Here is a 23,639-nt window from a genome sequence, read left to right on the forward strand (position 1 = left end):
TTTACAATGTAGAACCTTAAATCGGTTAATTATGCTTAATAATAAAATGATAGGTATTTTATTTTAAATATATATTAAGTTTAATATTCCTATTTTTACTGTAAAAAAAATTCTTTGCCACTCACAAAAGTAAATGAATCTCATTAATTTTTTTTTCTCCTCTTTACAATGGAACCCACTCATTTTTATGAGTATAACAAAAAAAAATTTCTGCAACAATAACATTTTTCCCTCATATTGTACATCATTTGTTTACAATTTAGGGTTATTAAATGAAAAATTATTTAATTTGAAGAACTATATTTATACAGCATTAACAAATTAGTACCCAATGCCATGGAGCTACTAGGTCAGCAATTCGATGTAGCGTTTTGTGACAATTTATGCCTAAATCCTCATTACATAAATTTAAATACAATTTAAGGAGTAAAATAAAACTTAAAATTACAGACTATTCAAACCCTTAGTAATAAAGCCTAAACTGTTTACCGACAATAAAATAAAATAAAATAAAGCCTAAACTAAAACCTCCCAATAATCATGTTGAACGAAATGCATCTCTAGGGACTGATGCCAGTTTGAATACCTTGGACTTGGTGGCTTAAGAGAAGTGGAGCCATCACTCTCGACTGTAGCCGATCTGTTGGCACTGGAATATTAACTTACGTCCATTCAACTTACCTCCGCATTTCTGACTTTCATCTACACATCAACATTACAAAATTTAAATAAGGTTCAGGAATATCACCACAAATCTCACTTGCTTACGCACTAGAACGCCTGAAGTCGATACCCCATCACAGGATGAACTCAATTAGGCGAGACTAAGTACTTACACTTGACTTAATTTCCAGTTCGCAAGCAGTTGATTCAAGTAATTCAATTCGTCAGGATACTTTAATACATTTACAACATCAACTTTTGAATCGCAATCTCTTTGGCAGAAGTTGCTAGTCTGCAGAATACTTTGAGATTGTGCCCTACTTTTTCCTGAGAAAACAAGCAACCACCATATAAGAGAATGAAAAAAACATTAACTGAGATTTCAGTATTGTAAAACAAATATTAATAGCATCAATAAGCCCAACATATGTCTAAAGTACCAAAATAAAGAACCTACCTTCTGAATTTATTTTTCCACCCTAGAACACCTGACTGATTACTATTCCCCAGTAGCCAGGTCAAGGGCCGAAAACAAAAAACATAATAGCAGCCTTTAACACATGCCTTAGTTTCAATAAGGATGCAGCATGGCGAAAAGGTGAGCATTTATACCAATTAAATAAGTCACAATTCCTTCATTATATTTTTCATATTAAAGGGGAGCGATACCCAAAGAGAGTGAAAGGTTACCCAATACCCAGGAAATTTCAGAAGAATTGTGATACCAAGTACTACAAATTGAGGCTGCAGTGGTTTGCTTAAATACCCTAAAAACTTGATGAATAGTGGAAAATCTTGGATGATTTGCTCAAGGATCCGACATAAGCCACAATTGATGGTAGCCAAACTAGGATAAATACTATTTGCATTTCTCTCTACCTTAAACTCTATTTAGTATTTTATTCATTATTTGAGCTTACTTTGTTGCTGTATTGTGGCGCAATCAGTTCATATCTTGTCACACCTTCACTTTGTTAACTCAAATAAAATAGAAAATTGAGAAAATTGCTTTTTCAAAAAGAGAAGAGGCTTTTTACATTTTTTTTTTCTTCTTAAGAACTCAATTCGTTTACCGCTTGAATTTTGAGGCCACTTGTCCAGCAATAACAGCCTTATGTACCTATTATAATGAAAATTTGCATGAAAAATGCTACTAAAGTTGAAAAACCTCAGGTTACATGCAGTTGCAAACGCCTGATGCTTGCCTTGAGAGTGTGGATGCAGGTTTAGCTTCAGTTGGAGCTAAAGGCTTCGTTGAATATACCAATGTTTATGCCTCTAATGAAATTGTTGATTCCAGCAAGGAGGTTGATTCTAATCTAGAAGACGTGGTTTTTTATGAAGGCAGTCCGGGTGAACCATGGGTATATGCCGTTGTATTATGTATATAGTTGATTGCTGAGTTTTTCTCACATCTAGTGACACAGGAAGTGAATGATCCTCTTATACGAGTTCTTACTTCGTATGTGCACGTTGCAACTTAGAGCTAAAGAGGTCCTAGTCAGTATCGTTAATATATGGCCAAATGAAAGTGCAAAAGAGGGTGATAATATTGAAATTCCCAAAGAAATCTTGCAAGCTGATCCTTCCATTCCTCATGCTTTATGGGATTAGTGTAGAAAGACAATGGGATTCCGGAGGAGAGTTTTCACGGTTTGATCCTCACCTTAAGAACAAGGTGAATGTTAAGGGGGGAAGTATTGATAGGATACTAGGCATAAGGGTATTCTAGGAAGAAGTGCAGGAGATCATTAGCTCCTTTGCATGCTGAGTCAGCTAGTTATAGGAGAATATTCTCTAAACTGTTTGCTGGGGAATCGGTTGAGAGCATGAGAGGTATTGGACTGCAACATGCGTAAAGAAAATGAGTAGATAAATAGGTGCTAGGAGAGTGTGAACGACAAATTGGGACTAGGACTAGGGTTGGGAGAGAACGGGACGACTAGGACTAGGGTGGGGAGAGAACAGGACCTCTCGAATTGTCGTTAAACTCATGTTTTCTTTCTTGCAAATTTTCCTTGCTTTTGTATTGGTGTTTAATAGAATATATATGCATAGGATATATATGCGTAAATAGTGCCCAACCCCTATTAACTCAATATTATAAATAGAATCCTTGTTCCTAATAATGGAGACTTTGCTTCTGCAAAAACCTAATCCCAATCCCGTTGTGCCTGTTGCACAACTGTCTTCCTTGCCATGTGTCTTACCAGCAAACCATCACTGCCATGCATCCTTTCGTCAGTCCTCGACTACCACCATCTGTCATTGTCAAACATTCGTTCCCAATTTTTCAGCAACCAAGTTCACGGCAACAATAACCTTTTCTCGGGGCAAGACACTTTTCATCTGCCATTTCTGGTGGGACCACCACAAAACATCTCGTCTAGCTCCCCTCTTTCCAGATTTGGTCTAACCCGTGAGTGGGTCCACCATTCCATCTTTTTTTGGCCAGCCCAATGACTTTTCCGGCTAGTGACTAGCAGATCCAGAAGCCTTTTTACAAAAACTTTTACCTTCTCCTTTTGGCTCATTCCAGCAATTGTTTGGCTTTTCTGCCCTCTTGGCATTTTTTGGTGCTTCAGCCCAATGGGAAACTAGGATCTTGTCTCATGCAATAGTAACCGTGATCTCAGTTGTGGGCGTGGTTATAATAGACCTGGATGCTCCTTGAGTAATAAGGGACATTTGGAGGAATTAATGGACGAATCATCGCAAATTAATCAATGTTGTTAAAATTGAGATCCTCTGCAGGATTGGGAAGGTATTATAAAATCGTAAATTGTGGGATCGACACGTATCGTAAGATCCTATTACCTAAGATATAAAATTATATTCAATTATATATAAATGTAAAATAACTAACATTAATTGTAAAACTCATAATCCAAATGTCAAACAGTATGTGACAAATTGACAATATTAACTATTAAAAAAATGTTATAATATAATATTAATATTAAGGAGTGTGGGTCATGCAATCGAAATATAATATTAAAAAATTGACAAACAACATACTTATAAAAAAAATACTCCTAATCTGCCTAATCGAAATATCTTGAAAAGCAATTCTGCCTATCTGCAAATACTCCTGTTCAACTTGTATTTTTTATTTTCTTTATTTTACTTGAAAAGCAATTAAGGTCCAACCCAGGGGAGAAAGCCTCCAACCAACATCGCCATTTCTTAATTTTTTTTTTAGTACAATCATTTCTTAAATTTTTCATTCCAAACAACACAGGATGACTCTCTTTAGATAACGAGAAGGTCTTCTGAACCCAACCGACAATGGTAGTGGCGAATCTGCAGAGGCTGTCTTCACAAGTCCATCGCCTCTCTTCTCTCTCCTTCTTCTCCAAAACCCTAACCTCTCATCGAAGAAGGTGTCAGACCAGATCGTGAGGCTGTCGGCCATCGACTTCGAGGGTAAGAAGCTCGAGGTGATGGGCTTGACGAGATATTTGGGTTTTTTCTGACTAAAAAAAGTAAAGTGGGATCCATATAAGTGGGAGGACCCATGAACCCAATGCCTTAAGGTTTTAGATTGAGATGTCGTGTCGGACCTACTTGCTACGGTTGATGTAGCTTAGCCCATTGGTGGGTTGTCCCCCTGCCACGGCCTCCCCTTCGGCCCGCCCAACAATGGTATCAGAGCCGAGTTGGGCTCGAGCTAGCCAAGTGTTTGGCTAGAAGGCGGGTGGAGTACTTGGGCCCTAGGTACTCGGTTGAGGGGGAACATATCAATGATGGGTTCACACTTGGGGAGGAGATTGTTGAGATATTCAAGTGTGATGAATCTCACATTAGTTGATAATGGACTAAGTGAAGTCCATATAAGTGGGGAGGACCCATGAACCCAATGCCTTAAGGTTTTGGGTTAAGATGTGGTGTCGGACCCACTTGCTACGGTTGATGTAGCTTAGCCCATTGGTGGTTGTCCCCCTGCCACGGCCTCCCCTTAGGCTTGCGTGACAACTTAAAATTGAATAATAGAATATTTGTATATTGAATAAATGTGTGTTATAATGTACAAGAGCTCTATATTTAAAGAAACTAAAAGACCTAATGGGCTAAGCCCACAAGATGTGGGACTATATACACTGAACTATTCTAACAACTACTCTAACACTCCCCCTCAAGCTGGTGCGTATATATTGTAAGCACCTAGCTTGCCACAAATGTATTCAACCGAGAACCTCTAAGAGCTTTAGTGAAGACATCCACGAGTTGATCAATGGAGTTGACAAATGCCATTTTGATTTCTCCTGACTGAATCTTTTCTCGAATGAAATGACAATCGATTTGTATATGTTTGGTTCTCTCATGAAATACAGGATTGGATGATATATGTAGTGCAGCTTGATTGTCACAAATGAGTGTCATGGGCTGTTTCTATTCACAAAGATGGAGCTCCTGAATCAATTTCTTTAACCAGATTAGCTCGCAGGTAGCAACTACCATTGCACGATACTCGGCCTTTGCACTAGAGCGGGCAACAACAATTTGTTTCTTACTTTTCCAAAAAATTAGATTTCCTCTAAAGAAGACACAATAGCCTGAAGTAGAGCCTATCTGGGGGTGATCCTGCCCAATCAGCATCTGAATGACCACAAATTTTTGTATTTCCCTTATCTAAATATAATAAGCCTTTCCCCGATACTCCTTTTATGTACCGAAGAATCCTCACAGTATCATCCCAATGAGAATCACAAGGAGAACCAAAGAACTGACTAGCCACACTAACAACAAAAGAAATAATCGGCATAGTCACAATGAGATAATTAAGCTTCCCAATCAACCTCTGATAATGTCCAAATCAGATAATGGCTCTCCCTGTCTGGCTAGTAATTTGATAGCAGGATCCATAGGTATATCAATCGGCTTTCACCCCAACATACCAGTCTCCTTTAGGATATCCAAGGCATATATTTCCTTTGACAGATAGAAATTCCCTGTCTAGATTGTGCTACTTCAATTCCTAAGAAGTAACGGAGCTTACCAAGATCCTTCATTTGAAAATGACTAAACAAAAACTGTTTTAACTGGTGAATCCTAGCTTGATCACTTCCAGTGAGAATAATGTCATCAACATAGACTAATAGATAGATGCACTTGTCAGGAGAAGTGAACCTATAAAACACAGAATGATCGGCCTTACTGTGGATTAAGCCAAAAGCCTGAACGACACAACTGAAACAGCTGAACCATGCCCGAGGAGACTGCTTGAAGTCGTATAAGGACTTACGAAGTCTGCATACCTTCCTACACTCCCCCTGAGCAACAAATCCAGGTGGTTTCTCCATGGAAACCTCTTCTTTGTAAATCACCATGAAGAAAAACATTTTTAATGTCTAGATGAAGGAGGGGACAGTGACAAACAACAACAAAGGCAAGAAACATGCGAATAGACGCCATCTTAGCAACAGGGGAGAACATGTCACTATATTCAAGACCAAAAATATGAGTAAAACCCTTGGCGACTAAGCGTGCCTTGAGACGATCAACATGGTCATCAGGCCCGACCTTGACATTAAAGACCCACTGGCAACCAACAATAGACTTCCCCGGAAGAGAAGGAACAAGATCCCAAGTGCCATTGAAATGAAGAGCAGTCATCTCATCAAACATTGCCTAGCGCCACCCTAGATGGGAAAGTGCATCACTTGTGGTCTTAGGAATAGAAACAGAAGAAAGACTAGAAACAAACGTGAAATGAGGAATAGAAAGACGGTCATAGCTTAAAAAAGCATAAAGAGGATAACAGTTATAAGTAGTACGGATACCTTTTCTTTTGGCAATGAGAAGAGCCTCTGGAATAGGAGCAGGAGGGGAAGAGAGGAAGAGGTGACAAGAGAAGGCGATGAGTCACCGGGGGTCAAGTCTGTAGGAGGCACTCCCTGACGACGTTGATAGGTGAGAAAAAGACGATCCTCAGGGAAGGAGGTACTTTTCTCTGGAAGAGAGTCACCTGCAGCTGGTAAAGACAAGTCAAGAAAGGGAACAGGAAGAACCTGATCAACCTGTGACAACTGAGATAGGTTAGAATGAAAGTGTTGTTGATCAAGAAAAGTGACATCAACGGAAACAATATAACGCTTAAGATCAAGAAAATAACAACGATAACCCTTTTGAAGACGAGCATAACCAAGAAAAATACACTTAAAGGCTTTGGATGTTAACTTGTCCTAACCAGAAGTAAGATCATGAACAAAACAGGTACAATCAAAGACATGTGGAGATAGAGGATAAAGAGGAGCATCTGGAAACAATAGGTTATAGGGAATGTCATTGTTAAGCACAGAGGAAGGCATGCGATTGATAAGAAAACAAGAGGCGAGTACGGCATCCGCCCAAAAGTGAAGAGGAACCTTCATGTGAATAAGAAAGGTACGGGCAGTTTCAATGAGATGCTTGTTTTTACGTTCGGCCATCCCATTTTGTTGTGGAGTGTGAGGACAAGTGGTCTCGTGTAAAGTACCTTGAGTAGCCAAGAAATTAGAAAAGTCAAAAGAAACATATTCCTTAGCATTATCAGTACGTAAAATACGAATAAAAACACTAAATTGAGTATGAACCTCAGCAGAGAACTTTTTATAAATAGAGAATAACTCAGAACGATTTTTTATCAGATAAACCCAAGTACAATGGGAATAATTATCAATAAAAGTAACAAAATACCGAAAACCTAAAACAGACAAAGTACGACTTGGACCCTAAATATCTGAATGAATAAGAGAGAAAAGAGCATCAACTCGTTTACTGACTCGACTGGCAAAGGAGGAACGTGTGTGGTTCCCTTGCTGACTCGACAGACAATCTAAAGATTGAATACCAGATAAAAAAGGAACCATCTTTTGCAATTTTGAAAGACTTGGATAACCAAGACAACTGTGGATAAGTTGTGGAGATTCTATGAGAGAGCATGCCACTGTTGGGCAAGGTACAACCAGATAATAAAACCCTCTTGACTCACGACCCACTCTAATCGTCTTCCCCGTACTCGTATCTTGCACAGAAACAGAATTGTTAAAGAAAGTAACGATGCAAGTGAGGGAGTGGACCAATTGACTAACAGAAATTAAGTTATAAGGGATACCAAGGATGTAATAGACAGATGTCAAGGTCAAGGTAGAGATCGGACAAGCTTGTCCAATCCCACGAACTAGGGCTTTGGTTCCATCAGCAAGGGTAACAGAAAGTAAATGATCAGAATAAGTAAGGTGTAAATAGTTCCTTATTACCACAGAGATGATCGGTAGCACCTAAGTCAAATATCCAAGTGCCAAGCGATGTAGAATGAGAAACACAAGCAATGGGATTACAAGTATCTGGAGCAGAAGGATGAGACTGAGGAGAAGCCTTCTTGAGAAGAGTCTGAAGTGTTGCATAGTTTGCAGGGGAGAGAGAGACTAAACCAGATGGAGTATTCAACTGAACTATATTCGCAACATGAGAAGGTCGCAAGTAAGGATACTTCGTGTAACAACGCTCCTCATAATGACCAAGTTGCTGACAGTAACTATAACATGGTCTTTGACTGCGTCCACTGTTCCCGTGAGAGTCAGTTCGGGAAACAAGAGCAGTGGAATAAACAACAAAAGATGAATCAGGAGCAAGAGATGATTTTACTATTACGAATGCAATAAAAAACCTGCAGAACAAAGCAAATCGGATCAAAAGGATAGCCAAACAAGAAGGAACATGCGCCAAACAAGTGACCCACAAAGAACCAAGAACAGATCTGGAAAAAAGAGACAAATGCCGAAACAATGTTTATAGCAATGAACAGTAACTCTGGTGACGAACAATGCTCTGCGTGAACAGTACGGACAATGAGCAGTACCCCCCAGACGGACTGTATTGACAGTGAACAGTACCCCATATGGAGCTGTACGGACGTTGAACAGTACCTGTACGGGGCGGTGAACTTTTCCGAATGATGAAGAATCATTTTAAATTATTTTGACCTTTAATTATTATTCTCACAGCACTTTGGTCTTCTTGATGAAGAATCATTTTAAATTATTTTTCATTTATTAGACATTTTGTGCCGAAGTACGGACCCAGTTTTGCATCACATTCAAATTTTCCCAAATTGGTAAAAAATGGAAATTACAATCTCAAAAGATGAACGAAACAGGACAACAAAAAAACAACGCAATAAGGAAATTTTAACAAAAAAACATTAAGATAGATTCAAAGCAATTCGAAAAGCTATGATTTCTCCTAAGCCCAAATCTAATCCCAGTCTCCCAGATAACCCTCCCGAGAATCCTGCTATTTAAGCTTTTTGCATGTCTCTTGTGTGACTCTCGCTTGCAAGAAGCTTATTGTATATCATAATTGAGTGATTCTGGAAAGGAGTAAGGACATCATAATCTAACCCCAACTATAGCTAATTCCACTCATCAATTTGATTGAGGGCATCCAATTCGACTCTCATTGGTGAGCTTGAAGCATAACCTATGTTGAAAAGCTTAAATTTTATTTTTTTATTGTATATCTTGATTAAAAGCCTTTTATGTCATTACTTTTAGAGTAGCTCCATTGATTCTATAAGCAAATTTTTTCATATTCTAAAACAATCAAGTCACAGAGAATTTTGCCGAAATGTCCGGGTAGAAATTCTTTTGAAATGTGAGATTTATAAATTGACATTACCGCTACCTTTTGATGAAGAACTTTATGACTCAGGGATATTAGGCTACGTTAGTTAGCTTGTGCACGGGTCACACAGTTTGAGACTAGTCATGAGACTAACATTGTTCATTAAAGGGAAACTTTATTTCTACCAAATACTACATGACAATCTTGCAAATAAGGCCATATTATCAAATATTAGTTCAGCAGAAAAGACCAAAACTTACAATACCACTAAGATGTTAAAAAGAACTACAAAAAAGTTATTGAGTGACCCATACCTCACTCAGCAGTTCCAGTCGTTCAAGGGTTGGAACTAACTTTCCACATAACAAAGCAATGTCTTCTTGTGGATCATACTTTGCACCATACGTAATTGTGTTTGTTGTCAATGTAGAATCAAGTGCACCAAAGCTGCCAAAAGATACATTAGCCCAAAAAAGGAATAAAAGGAAGATATATACAATGACAACACCACAGCTCATTCTTTATATTAGGATTAGGAGGCTTGGCTTCTTTTATTCCTCTGTTTGGCCATAAAAGGTTGATCTTCAGGCATATATGATTGTATCTGGATTTTACAACATTCTCACAACCAGAATTAGAAACTTAATGGCTTACCTCTCCTGAAGATGGATGAGGATGATATTTAGCACATGTTCAGAGAGTGGGAGCAACAAAATGATTAGTTGATCCCTGCTGGTAACAACTCGACACATTTCTACCATTGCAATGTATCTCCTGTAAAATAGGTTAAGACATAAAAGGCATGTTACCGAAAAAGCAGAAAGATATTAGGAATTTGGGTATCAGGGTAATGTATGAGTAATATGTGCGCAGATATACAATAGCAAATAGTCTTTGAATTCTAAAATTAAGGCCTTTGAACAAATGAAATGAACATCTGCTTATAATCAGCTAAGATCCTTAAGTTACATGAACTACATCTGAATCATAACGTTCACTTCATAATTAACTTTCCACTGGAAGGAGCAGAAAATTTCAGAAACCTGCTAACGTATGTAATGGCTGTAGGTATTCTTGAGAATGGGCATTCTAAGAGCAGTTAGACCCCATTCTTTGAGTCTCAACAAATGCATTATTTATGTCAAGAACCAACTCTCCCAATAGCTTAACTTGTAAGGTGAAGGCACATGAATATTTTTATATCCAACACATTCTCTCAAACAAGAGTCTTTTGGCTTTAAAACCTAGACATTGCACAAATCCAACTATCTCATGAGGAAATTCAACTTTTATTTAGACGAATGAGGGTAGAATCAAATTCCTGACCACATGATCATAAAGGCTTTGAATCCTTTGATACTATGTCAATAAACAACCACCTCAAAAGCTTAAGCAGATCGGTGAAGGCTCATGAATAGATTTATATCTAAACAATTTAGATGTAATAGCCAGGTGAACCAAATAACTGAAGTCATATAAGAGACTCAGCGATCCTGTAATAATAGCTATTTAAATTAGCATTAAAATAGGAAGAACACATGTCATAACTCCCACAAGGTCCTAGAGAACTCTAGTGCATATAAATAAGCCTCGGCAATCTGCATAGTAAGGTTAAAAGTTAAGAGATATATTCAGAAAAAGAACCTCAGTATTAAGTACTTAATGGAAGTACGAAATAATTCAACAGCAGAACTACTGCAGTTTGTCCATTTGCTAGATCAACGTAAAATATGTTTCGCTCCAATTTTACCAGTGCCATACAGCATATGGGAGTAACAAATTCAAAGGAAAAAAATCAACCTCGATGAATTCATTTTGGACTTCAAGAAAAGCAAAACATTATGATTAACCTTTTCTGTATGTTATCTGAAGATGAAACAGTGTCATGGCGGACACACATATCGATGATTTCATCCACCTCCTGCCTTGACAATTCGTTTATGTCGCGAATCTGCGTAACATTTTAAATATTGCTTATACATTAATATTAAACAATCAAAAATGTAAACCAAAGCAGAAGGGGAAGATATAGAGACTAGTTTGTTTTCAATTTTAACCTTATTCAGTAATAAGGATTTCTCTTCAGCCGCCCTTTCAAGTGCAGTTGTAACAGAAGTAAGAAGCGAATTGAGCAAACTCAATGTGGGTTGTTGAAGTTCAATGGAATTAGGGTAACTGGAGGAGGCATCCGACGACTGAGACAGCATATTACAAGAAAAATCAACTTTCAGATTGATAAGCGAGGAAAAAAAAATTCAGCACACAAGCTGAAGAGGGAAAAGAGCTCAAATTCCTTAACAAGCTGTCTTCTTTATACATAATATACCTGTAATCTCAGGGACTTCTTTGTGACTAAAAAGTATAAGTACGAGCTCAGGCTGAAGCATACATTAAACATCTGTAGTTCTGAATTCCTCTGATTCTGATCATTCATATATCAATATCACTAAAAGATTAGTATCATTATGTATGCATAATGCAAGGATGTCTTTTTCCATAATTTAACATGAATTAAGAAAACAGCAAACTCACCTCAGGTGATACTCTTGATCGAGCAAAATTAGGAACATTTGAATCACGACAGAAAAGAGCATGCATCATACTAAAAAGCCCTTGAACAAAACCATACTTGTCACTCTCTTCATATGGCCAAACCTATAATAAACAAAAATAAAAACGTCAAGCAACAAAAAGAAAAGACCCTAGTTGACTAAGTAGCAGGTTTTCATCTATGGGTATGAAGAACCAGGCTCTCAATACCATAAGATTGGAGTTCGGAAAATTAATCTATCTCTTGATTTATTCATACGATCAGAGACACATTATATAGCAGAGACAGATACAAGGAAAAGGAACCCAAAAATAGGCAATTCCAAAGTTAACTAAGAATCTCAATAAACCGAGAACAACAATAAAACAAAATAGTTGACCACAATCCTTCTAATCATGAGATGCTGTGATTCTCATAATGCATTCCAGTAGTTTGTACAGCATTTGACTACATGATAGTTTATCCAATAATAAAATACCACTTGACTTCAACTACACTTACTTCAGGTAGAAAAGGTAGCTATCACACAGCCAGTCAGAAGTTTTTAAATCAAGAGAAATGACATGATTGAACAGTACCTTGCTCAGAATACCAACAACTAGATTGACCTGCTCCATTCTTAATTCATCTGCTTCAGCAATGTCTGAACGGAGAACTTGATCAAAGAGTGATTGGTTACCTTTGATAAAATCAATTCCTTCGCGAACAATTTTATTATTCACCTATATTATAGTCAAAAGGCAAAAAGATTTAACACAATTTTCATCAAGGCAACAAAAATCGGATTTTCTTATTTTCTTTTGGAGAGAAGAAAAATAAAAAGAAATACAATACAAAAAGGAAATTTTAAGAATTGAAAATACAATACAATACAATACAATACGGTGATGAACAGTTTCTCAGCACTGCACGAGGTCAGTTCAAGACTAAAATAAGCTGTTGCAAAAAAAAATGTCAATGACTACAAAACCCTCCAAAAAGGTGTATCAATAAAACATCACAATTCTTTTGAGCATTCTTTTTGTAATTAGAACCCTCCAGCATTCAAGAGGTGTATCAATAAAACATATCACGATTCTTTGTTCAATCTTTCTGTAACTCTTGAACAGTTTATTTCATACAATTAAATAGCAATTGAAATAACCATAAAACCAATAGGGAAGCTGGTAAAATGATTCGCTAGCAGGGGAGGACAAAATAAAAGAAGAAAAAAACGTAGAATAGACCATATTAGAAAATTTGTAAACAGAACACAAAAGCCAACCTCCAAAAAGTCTGATGCATCAACCAAGGAAGTTAATGAAAAGACTAATCTCAAGACTGGAGTTACAATCATTCGTAGTCTATCGACATCCACAGCCATATCTCTTCTAAGTCTGGTCTCGACCCACCTTAAACCTCCCTGTATATTCTTTAGCTTCAGTAAAAGGTAGATGGAAAAAAACAAGGAGATGCAGCGTTAACAAGAAAAATACTTCCTCACCTGTAAATTGATTGCCCTTCCTGATGCAAGATGCTCCATTATGCCCATGGAAAATAGTACCTGTGCTCCAGATTTCCCATACTTGTGACTGATTCTTAGTAGTAAAGCAAGTTCAGCCTCAAAGGTACATACCCTCTGCAGTGAGTCCAGTGAAAGACCACCATCCTTGAACCAAACAAGCAAATTAAACCATTATCATCATATCCTTGACAGAAATAGGATACACTCGATTTCAATCCATCAATAATGCAAAGTTATATATATATATATATATATATATATATATATATATATATATACAGGAAGGAAAGAACTCAGATGAAGTGTAAGTTTGATAAACATTGCATTTGTAGAACCGGTAATCCAGTATGCTATTGAAGACTACTTGCTTCAAGATTTATTACCACAAAGTTGCTCAACAACTCCCCAATTCCCCAATTCTTTAAAAGATAATCTATCACCTATCTTTTATGTAAGCTGGTTTCCATTCATAGTGCAACTCAAGGAGCCATTAATGTCTCAAAAGCTTGATATGTGCTATTAGACTTATTTCCTATTCACTCCAAGATCAAGCATATAACCAAAGGTAATCCAACACAAATTATGATTTTTGCAACAAGAATCACCCCAAGCAACAATGTCATAGGTATAGCAAAATCTTAATGAATCCCAAAGAGGGAGAGAAAAGTCAACATTCCTTATGATTGAGAAAACACCCAAACTTAGCCATTGATTCATTTGCATCTAACGGCTCACAAATGTAATGAATTAGAGCCATTACATATTAATAGGTTCAACTGTTAAGATTGTGTGTAAGACTTCTCATTCTTATGTATATCTAAAGACAGGATCATTTTACACTAGTATAAGTTATACTCTCAATTATAGTTGTTGATCCTTTTTATATTTAATGGCTTTTTTATTATATATGTGAGTCATTTGTTAGATGGAAGTGGATCAACAACTAACATTGGAAGTAAGACTTCTCAATCTTATACCGTTGTAAGTTAATTCTGGATCATATACATATGTATATGTATGTACATACTTATCAATGCATACATATATGCAATCACAGTGGTACTGGATGGTGAGGCCCTTAATTGGTCCCAGGTATAGTTGAGGACTAATCCCAATTCCTCATGGGTAAATTTATGGGGCAAGTTAGGAAATGATTTTTGCTGGAAGCAACAGGGAGTCCTTACCAAGAGTTAATAAGTCTAAGGCAAAGTGGGAGCATTGCATCTTACAAGGCTGAGTTTGAAAGAATCATCAGGCCAATTCATTATGTAGATGATTACATGTTTTGAAAAGTTTGGCTCCATGGCATTTACTTGAAAGAATCTGGACGAAATGCAGATTGCTTTGGAGCTCATACCAGTCATAGCCAAAGCACTAGTATCAGATGGCTTACTCAGATAATCAAGAATGGTTCGGAGTCGTTCCAACTCATCTGGACGAAATGCAGATTGGATCTCATTAGGTGCAGGGGTTATTTCAGAAGAAGTAAAATGCGCTTGACCACGCATCCTTGCCATCTTTTCTAAGACAGTTTGCTTTCCATAAAGGCGAAAGCATAAATCCTTGATATGACCTGTTCTTTTACAATAAGAACACCATCGATCATCTCTCTTAGATCTAGAAGAGGTACCATCATAAAATTTTGAAAAAGAACTCCTTTGAGAAGAGGCAATACTGCACAGAAAATGGTCAAAGAAAAGCTCCAAGAAGCCAAAAAATCACAAATAAATACCAAATGATGTCCGATCAAAGAGAGGAGCACAGATCCCGAAAGAGGATGAAGGGACGATCAAGATCGCGGTGGTCCGATCCGGAAAAATGGTCTCACGCGCCGCCACGCACTGGTGAGATTGGCTGCGCGTGGGCTTCACTAGCGGTTGAAGGGGCGGCGCGTGTGGGCGCGTGCGGTGGCCGTCCGGTCTGAAATTTCTGGAGCAACGTCGTTCGGTGAGCGCGGTTCTTTCTGGGTCTGTTCGGAGTTGAAAAACCATCGAGAAAGGGTCCAATCGTGATGAACAGATGTTGTCTTGTGATGAAGAATAATGGAGACGATGAACAGTAAAAGAGACGATGAACAGTAACAGAGATCCAGTATAACAGAGATCTTCTCGGTCCAAGAGGTCCCCGGAAAAAATCCGGTGGCGGCTGATGGCAGCGAGAGACAAAAAGAATAAAAGGTTCTTGTTCTAAAGACAATAGGCGCGGAAGCAGAGCCCTCAGGATCGAGAGCTCTGATACCAACTTGAAAGAAAATGGTAATACAAAGAGGTCTCTATTTATAGAGACTAAAAAACCTAATTCTTGACCTAATGGGCTTGGCCCAATACAACAAATACTAATAATAATAATAAAAGACCTAATATTTACAACACATTTCAAAGAGTCTAAGAACAAAGTTGATGCAGAAGAACGTAATAAACTTAGGGGAGCTGATGAGGGAAATGACTCTCATGCAAAGACAAAACCAGTCATGGATCAATCAATGACAGGTGTGGGCTAGGAACAAGCTCTAACTGGAACAGGCCCAATCGCAATGCACAACCTGGATGCAATGTTCAAACTTTAGACAATGTTAGGCACGCGAGTCAATTATCCATAGGTGGCAGTGGAGGGGACACGTGGACCATTCACAATACGACAGGAAAGGATATGCGGCCAGCCACTAATACTCATAGAGGTGGAGTGGCTGCATCTTCAAAACCTGCCGAAGGAGCAAGCAGCAGTAATTCTAGGGTTAAGGGACGAGGATTAACAGAGGCTGAACTTAAAGATCACATGAGGAAAGGGGTGTGCTTCAAGTGTGAAGACAAACAGGTGGAATCCAAACCACTCTTTCAAGAATTTGCAACTTAATCTGCTCTTGGTTAATGAAGAAGGGGGAGGGCAGGGAAAGAGTTAGGACAATTACAGAGACACTGAACAAAATAACCTACAGAGACCATTTGCAGAAAATAAAGGGAATTACAGTAAACTGAGAATTAAACAGAATTCCGCTTACTGTAATTCTGAATTCAGCCCAAGGTACCTAGGCCATTGTTTGGGCTTGGTACAACATAAACAACGAAAATAAGCTTCTAAACATCTGTTCACGACCTCCATCTGACCGTTGGTTTGCGGGTGCTATGCAGTGCTGCAGTGCAATTTTGTGCCTGCACTCTTGAATATTCTGCCCAAAAGTTACTCAAAAAAACTCAATCTCTGTCAGACTCAATAGTGGTAGGGAAACCATGGAGGCGGACCACCTCTTTAATAAATAAATTAGCAACATCTTTTGCTGCGTAAGGATGCTTCAAAGGAAGGAAATGGGCATATTTCGTAAACCGGTCGACAACAACCAAGATAGTATCAACTCCCAATGCTTTGGGCAAACCACCAACAAAATTTAATGATATATCTTCCCAGACTGTAGAAGGAATGGGTAAGGGTTGGAGAAGCCTAGCTGGGCTTAAATTTTGGGCCTTACAGTGTTGACAAACATTGCAGCCCGCCACATAATCTTTGATGTCTTTCTTCATGCCTTCCTAATATACTACCCCAGCCAACCGTTTATAAGTGCGAAAGTACCCAGAATGTCCCCCAATACCAGTATTATGATACTCTTCTAACAAAAGGGTTTCAAGTCTTGGGTACTACCAACTGATCATTATAGAACAGTTTCCCTTCGTGCACCTTAAAACCCGGATGAGTATCAGGGGCTATTAACAAGTCCTGCAAAATGCCTTTAAGCCTATCATCTTGCTGAATTTCAGCCTCTAATTCATCAAAAGCAATCCAATGAATCCGGGACAAAGCTTTAAAAACCATTTTCCTTGAGAGAGCATCCGCAACCTGATTTCCCTCCCTGGCTGGGTATTGGATCTCAAAGTCAAACCCAAGTAATTTGGAGATCCATTTTTGCTGGTCTTCACTTAACAACTGTTGGTCAGTAAGAAATCAGAGGTTACGTTGGTTTGTCTTGATGATAAAATGCCTTCCCATCAAGTAATGTCTCCATTTTTGCACTGCAAAGAGTATAGCCATTAATTCTTTCTCGTAAATGGACTTAGCTTGGGCCCTGCTGACGAACCTTTGACTAATATAGGCAATGGGTCTATTGTTTTGCGTAAGTACACCACCAATACGCTTCCCCGACGCATCAGTAGTTACTGTAAAAGTATTGTGGAAGTTTGTTAAAGCTAAGACATGCACTGAGCTCATCCTAGATTTCAGCAACTGAAAAGTTCGTTCCACTTCCTCACGCCACTTGAATCCATCTTTTTTAAGTAGCTCTGTCAGAGGCTTGGTAATCTTGCCATAATCTTTCACAAATTTTCAATAACACCCAGTCAGCCAAAGGAATCCCCTCAAACCTTTGATGTTCGTTGAACTAGGCCACGACATCATTTCGTGGATTTTTTCTGGGTCTGCCTTAACTCCCACAGCGGACACACAGTGGCCCAAATACTCTATCTGTCTTCTACCAAAGCTGCATTTTTTTTTGTTAGCTACTAACCTGTAGTGTCGTAATACTGTAAAAACAGCGCTTAAGTGAGCAAGATGTTCCCCAGAACTGTTGTTGTAGACTAAGATATCATAAAAAAAAACAATGTGAATTTCCTTAAAAAAAGCCTCAGTATCTTGTTCATCAGCGCTTGAAATGTAGAAGGGGCGTTGGTAAGCCAATAGGGCATTACTAAGTATTCGTAATGCCCCTCATGAGTTCTAAAACCCGTTTTAGGGATGTCTTCTTCCCTCATCCTGATTTGGTGGTAGCCAGATTTTCAAATCTAGCTTGAAGTAAATTTGTGACTCACCAAGCTCATCTAAAAGTTCATCTACCATGAGTAGAGGAAATTTATCTGGAATAGTAATTTTATTAAGAGCCCTATAGTCAACACAGACGCGCCAACTCCCATCTTTTTTCTTTACTAAAATCATTGGGCTAGAGTAAAGGCTAGTACTATGCCTGATCATACCATTCCTAAATAATTCAGCCACCAATGCTTCAATCTTAGATTTTTGGTAGTGAGGGTACCTGAAGGTCGAAGGTATGGTACTCGACTTCCTGGCTTCAGGTGGATAGCATGATCGATAGCTCTTGCAAGTGTAAGCTATTTGGGTTCCTTAAATATTTCCTCGAATTCTATGAGTAGCTTGTTCAATTCTGCCCACTGCTCATCACCTTCCTCTGCATCAGCTGTTGCTACTTTCACATAAAAACCTTGACCGTGATCATGGAAGGCCTTGGTAATGGATTAAAGAGAAGCCTCAGACTTGAACAGTAAAAGATCTCCTTTAATCATCGTTTCCCTACCTTTCTCCCCATACCTGAGGGTCAGCTCCTTAAAGTTGGCCTTGATTACCCCTAATTGGGTCAACCGCTCTAGCCCCAACACAACATCTGCACTTCCAAAGCTCGAATAGGTACAAGTCTTGCTGAATTTGCGTGCCCTGGATATTTATATCCACCACCTTGTAGACCCTTTTGCACCTGAATTTAGTCCAATCTCCTATCTCCACACTGTATGTAGGGGTGTCGCACACTTCCAAACCCAACTGCTCCACTACTGTGTTCTTGATAAAATTGCTACAAGCCCCGCAATCCACCATAACCACCACCTTTTGGCCGTGTATCTCTCCCCGTACCATCAAGGTTTGGCTTGAAGTGAGCCCTTGTAAACTCTGTAAAGAGAGCTGCAACCCCGTTTCTTTTACGCTACCCTCCAGAATTGTTGTCGTCCCTAGTTCCTCTTTGTCCTTTCCCCCTTTGTCTTTATTGTCGTCTTCAACCAACAGCATATGCAGTTGCCTGACTTTGCATCTATGGTTTGGATGCCAACGCTACTCGCATTTGAAACTGTTGGACCCCTAAAATGGGTTTATGAGCGCAAGAAAAAGAAGAAGATTCAGAAAGGCCAAGAGAATCAGCCCAAAGTAGCACCTGAAGGGGATCAGCCCAATGCAGCACCTGAAGTGGATCAATTCTAGTCCGAGCCCAATGCAGCACCTGAAGTGGATCAACTCTTGTCCAATGCAGTAACTGAAAGGGACCACGACTTGGTGCAGTCCAAGGCAGTACCTGAAGTGGTTCGAGGCGTGGTGAATCAAATGAAGTTGGTGATTGAGAAGAATAGCATGGCAAAGGAGTTTGTTATTAAAGGAGACACGTGGAATGCGCTGAATGGAGAGGCAGCAATAGGAAGTGGTGTGAATAACGGCATCAGTAATTAAATAGGAAAAGGGAGAGAAATGTGAGTCAGTTAGGAAGTTGTGAAATAGAGTGAGGGGTAGCTTGATGAGGAGTGGGGTTCTTTTCCTCATTAAGGGAGATCATTATCATCTTTTAGCAAAGAATTTACTGTTTCTCTTTAAGTGTAGTTTCCATTAAAGTGTCTAAAGTTGTCTGTAGCAATTACAATTCAGTGTATTGTTTCATTTGTTTGTGAGAAGAAATAGTGATTGTAAGGACGGGCTTGTCTTTCATTATCAATATATTTTCAGATTTAATTTTGTATTCCCTTGGTGCCATCAGAAACAAAAGCCACGATCCTGCCTGTCAGGCAGCTCTGCCTGGAAAAGTCTCCTCCCCTGATTCGCGTGATTTTCCGACGATTGTCCTGCTATGGCTGATGTCGAGGATTTCGTCACCGTTCCTTCTTTAGGGTTTTCAGATGAGGGTTGTCGTTGGACAATATGTGGCACATGTGAGGTGTTGGATCCCATCGCAGATTTTGCTGCGTGGCTTAGGTTATTTGGGCCCACATTTGAAGAGGCCCAATTCTTGGTTTCACTTGAATTTGACCCGGTTCGGAGACCGATGGACCCGCAGTTGCTCCTTTGAGTCCATCCTCTCCCAATTGGCCCTAAGCCCTCTTCTCTCCAGGCGTCATTTCTCTTTTCAATTTTGATTGCTAACTTCGTCATCTCCGTCAACGACAATGTCGGAGACATCATCAACTTTGCTCGGATGCAGCTGCGAACGCCGTTCAGCCATGCCCCCTTGAGCAATTCTTCATCGTCAAAGCGTAAAACACTCACCATTTTTTCGAATTCTGATCGAAAATCCGAGATGCTCCCACTCTGTTTGAGCGTGTACAACACTCGGTATGGATTGTCTAGCATCTCCGGTGGAAAGCGGCTGAGCAACTCGCGTTGGAACATACCCCACGTAGCATTTGGATTGCTCGTTTCCCACCACTGAAACCAATGAAGGGCTTCTCCCTCTAGGACTACCAGCACTGCCGTGAGTTTCTCTGCTTCCTCCACTCCGTTCACTACGAAGTACCTCTCCATCTTACTCAGCCACCTGAAAGCATCTTGTCCGGTGAATACTGGAATTTCCAATCGTCTGTTGGCATGGGGAATCGGGTTGAACCTTGTTGCATTCCTCCCCTGTTGGGATATTCGTCTTCTCCCAGCCATCTCATCTAGCCTCCTGAGTATCTCTGCCATCCCTCTTTCATTATCACCCAATGTAATATCCCAGAAAAATAGTAGAATTTATAATAATAATAATAAATGATAAATTAGTAGAAATAATAATAATGTATATATAAATATATATATATATATATATATATATATTTGTTATTAGGACTAATGATAAATTGTGATTAATTGAATTATTAATTGATTGATCATTTATGCATTAATGTTTGATTGGTAATGTGATTGGATTAGGATGAGTTAGCAATCTTTATTTGATTAGATATGATGAGTCAGCGATATTCTGAGCTATAAGAAAATTAAGAAGAAAAAAAGGAAATAATTGTACAAAGCCCAACCCATGTCTGAGCCCTAGACTTCAGTTATAAATAGAGGCCTAGCCTAACTCTAACCAATCCTAAGTATTTCTCTTCTTCTCCTCTACTCTCTCTTTCTCTTCTTACATCAAATTTTTATTTATTTTATTTTATTAATATTTTTCTTTAGTTACCATCCGTTTTTCTTTCCCAAATCGCTTTTCTTCTAAAAGGTAACAAACACGGAGACCAAATAATCCTAATTCCTACAGAGTTCTATGGTAGCTTGATATGAATATTATTTGATGTAATCCCGATGTTTAGGGCACCATAGATTTGTTTTATATAAAATTATTATATGGAATTTGTTAGGCGTGTCATAATCCCTTAGGTTTAATAGATTAATTTTATATGATATTTTGTTTAATGTTTTGTTGACCTTTAGAAAATAATATATTAGTTTTATATGAAATTTATTATACATAGTCCTAACCTTTAGTTAATCGTAGGGTAATTATATATGAATTTTATTGGAAATTTTATTGCGTTTTAACCCTAAGAAAATAACATGATTAATTATATAATTATTTTTGGGGAATAATTCAAATTTTCGAAAATTATGATTATGGTATCTTTTGGAAGATTAATTATGTGTCATATATGTGTGATACGGATCCTATTGAATAATTATGGAAATTATGATAATTGATATGATGAGTGGATTTGGCCTTTCTGTGATATGATTTTGAGTTATGATATTCTTGAATAAATTGGAAAAACTATTATGAAAGATAATTGATATAATAGATGTTGGAAAATTTTTATGATGTATAATTGATATGATTTGGATCATAATTTTGATAGATGTTGGAAAATTATAGATATTTGAAAAATTATGATGCTCTTGAGCAACAATGATAATACTTAAAGAATAAATATTCCAAATATGGTAATTGAGACAAAATTGAATTTTTCTAATTGTGTGATTGTAATAAATTAATTAGTGGGAGGATAGCTTTGGGATGTACCTCCTAAAGTGATGAACAAAAATTTTGGACTTTATGCCTCTGATAATTATGTGATGTAAAAAGAGAATATCTTTTCTTCTCAAAGTGGTATCTGGCAGAATATCCGGGATACTAGTAGCAACTTTGGGAAGATGTTTGCACACTAGGAAGAGATGTGTATGATACTGGCCAAATTGTTGATATGTGACTGGCAGGATCTCCGGGTCTACCATGGTTCTCTTCCCACTAAATAAATCTTATAAAGATAATAGATTTAATTATATATATATATATATATGATGAATATTGAAATTGTTATGTGATTACATTTTTGATTTGATTATTATATTTGAGTTATATAATTGTGTTTTGATTGGGATTACCAGCTTTTGCTGATTGTCTTTGTCTTTGTCTTTGTCTTTGTGCTGCAATGATCTTTCGGGGGAGCAGAGTTTTAGTGAAGCAGGTTGCAAAGTTTGGGGCTGACAGTGAGAAGTGAGGATAACATCTCAAACTTTTAAAAATAGGCTTAGGATTTATAAATGTATTAGATATATTTAGATTCTTAAATTTATATTTTAAATTTTTAAATATTTACATTGAATATATATATTTTGGAATAAGATTATTTTTTAATTAGCCTTGCACTTGTCCCTGTTACAGATGCGGCGGTAACATTTCCCCAAATTGATTTTATTTTAGCTTCCGCACTATTTATGTAATCTTATTCAATAATTTAAATGTTATTTTTTTTTCCAATAACTCTATTATAGGAATATTTTATTATTGATAAAATTGTTAGAAATTTAGGGGTGTTACACCCAACTTCTGAAGAACTTCCTCATGTCGTGCTTCGTTAGCATCAAGTCTCAGGAGAACTTCTTCGTGTCTAGCACTCCGTCTGCGCAGCCCTTCCTCCACAAACTCCAAATGGTGCTCCATTTGTCGCGTTAATACCATTCCACAGAGCTCCTAGATCACAGCTCTAATACCAATTGTTAAGGACCACCTTCTACTCAGGTTTCTAATAATAAGAACAGGAACAGGATATTTGGTCAAAATAATCTCAGTTGTCTTATATATAGATCAAGGACAATTACAGAGACACTGAACAAAATAACCTACAGAGACCATTTACAGAAAATAAAGGGAATTTCAGTAAATTGAGAATTAACAAGCAAGAAAAGATAGTGGGAAGCACATATAAGAGGCTTCACTCTCTCCCATCCCCAAAGGGCCCAAGCAATCCCAATATGATTCCAGATGCCTTTCCATGCTCCCATCTTCTGTTTATAACGGCCTCCAAGTCACCCCCCTGGGTGCACCATTCTGTTAGGGGACATTTTGGGAAACCCTTATCTTAAATGGCAGCCCTTGTGTGTCATTCACCTGTGCTATATTCACTTGAGCTGTTTGGGCCTGAGTCCACACCTTCCTATTGCTATCCCTCTTATATTTCTTGATTGAGATTGTATCAATCTCTTAGGATTTGTTTCCTTATTTTAGGAGTCCCTTGTTTAGTATAAATAGGAACTAGTACTTTGTGTTTTGTAATCAAATCAACCACTTAATAACACATTAACATA

General features: G+C 38.1%; 1 protein-coding gene across 2 annotated transcripts in view; it reads right to left on the bottom strand.

Moving 5' to 3' along the window:
• Positions 1-269: 269 nt before the first annotated feature.
• The window catches only part of LOC133315694 (nuclear pore complex protein NUP205), a 75,488-nt gene continuing 52,118 nt past the window's right edge, over positions 270-23,639 (bottom strand). For both annotated transcript variants that reach the window (XM_061517378.1, XM_061517372.1), the window contains 11 exons: positions 13,305-13,469; positions 13,086-13,223; positions 12,400-12,543; positions 11,803-11,925; positions 11,597-11,692; positions 11,328-11,465; positions 11,121-11,221; positions 9,925-10,044; positions 9,585-9,717; positions 837-990; positions 270-702 (listed from right to left, as the gene is read on the bottom strand). In XM_061517378.1, coding sequence (XP_061373362.1) covers positions 907-990; positions 9,585-9,717; positions 9,925-10,044; positions 11,121-11,221; positions 11,328-11,465; positions 11,597-11,692; positions 11,803-11,925; positions 12,400-12,543; positions 13,086-13,223; positions 13,305-13,469 — 1,242 coding nt within the window. In that variant the 3' untranslated portion in view covers positions 270-702; positions 837-906. The remainder of the gene's footprint in view (positions 703-836; positions 991-9,584; positions 9,718-9,924; positions 10,045-11,120; positions 11,222-11,327; positions 11,466-11,596; positions 11,693-11,802; positions 11,926-12,399; positions 12,544-13,085; positions 13,224-13,304; positions 13,470-23,639) is intronic.

Source organism: Gastrolobium bilobum, unplaced genomic scaffold (assembly GCF_033153095.1).
Source record: "Gastrolobium bilobum isolate Gb01-03AN ecotype WA unplaced genomic scaffold, APGP_CSIRO_Gbil_v1 utg3292, whole genome shotgun sequence".
Lineage (NCBI taxonomy): Eukaryota > Viridiplantae > Streptophyta > Magnoliopsida > Fabales > Fabaceae > Gastrolobium > Gastrolobium bilobum.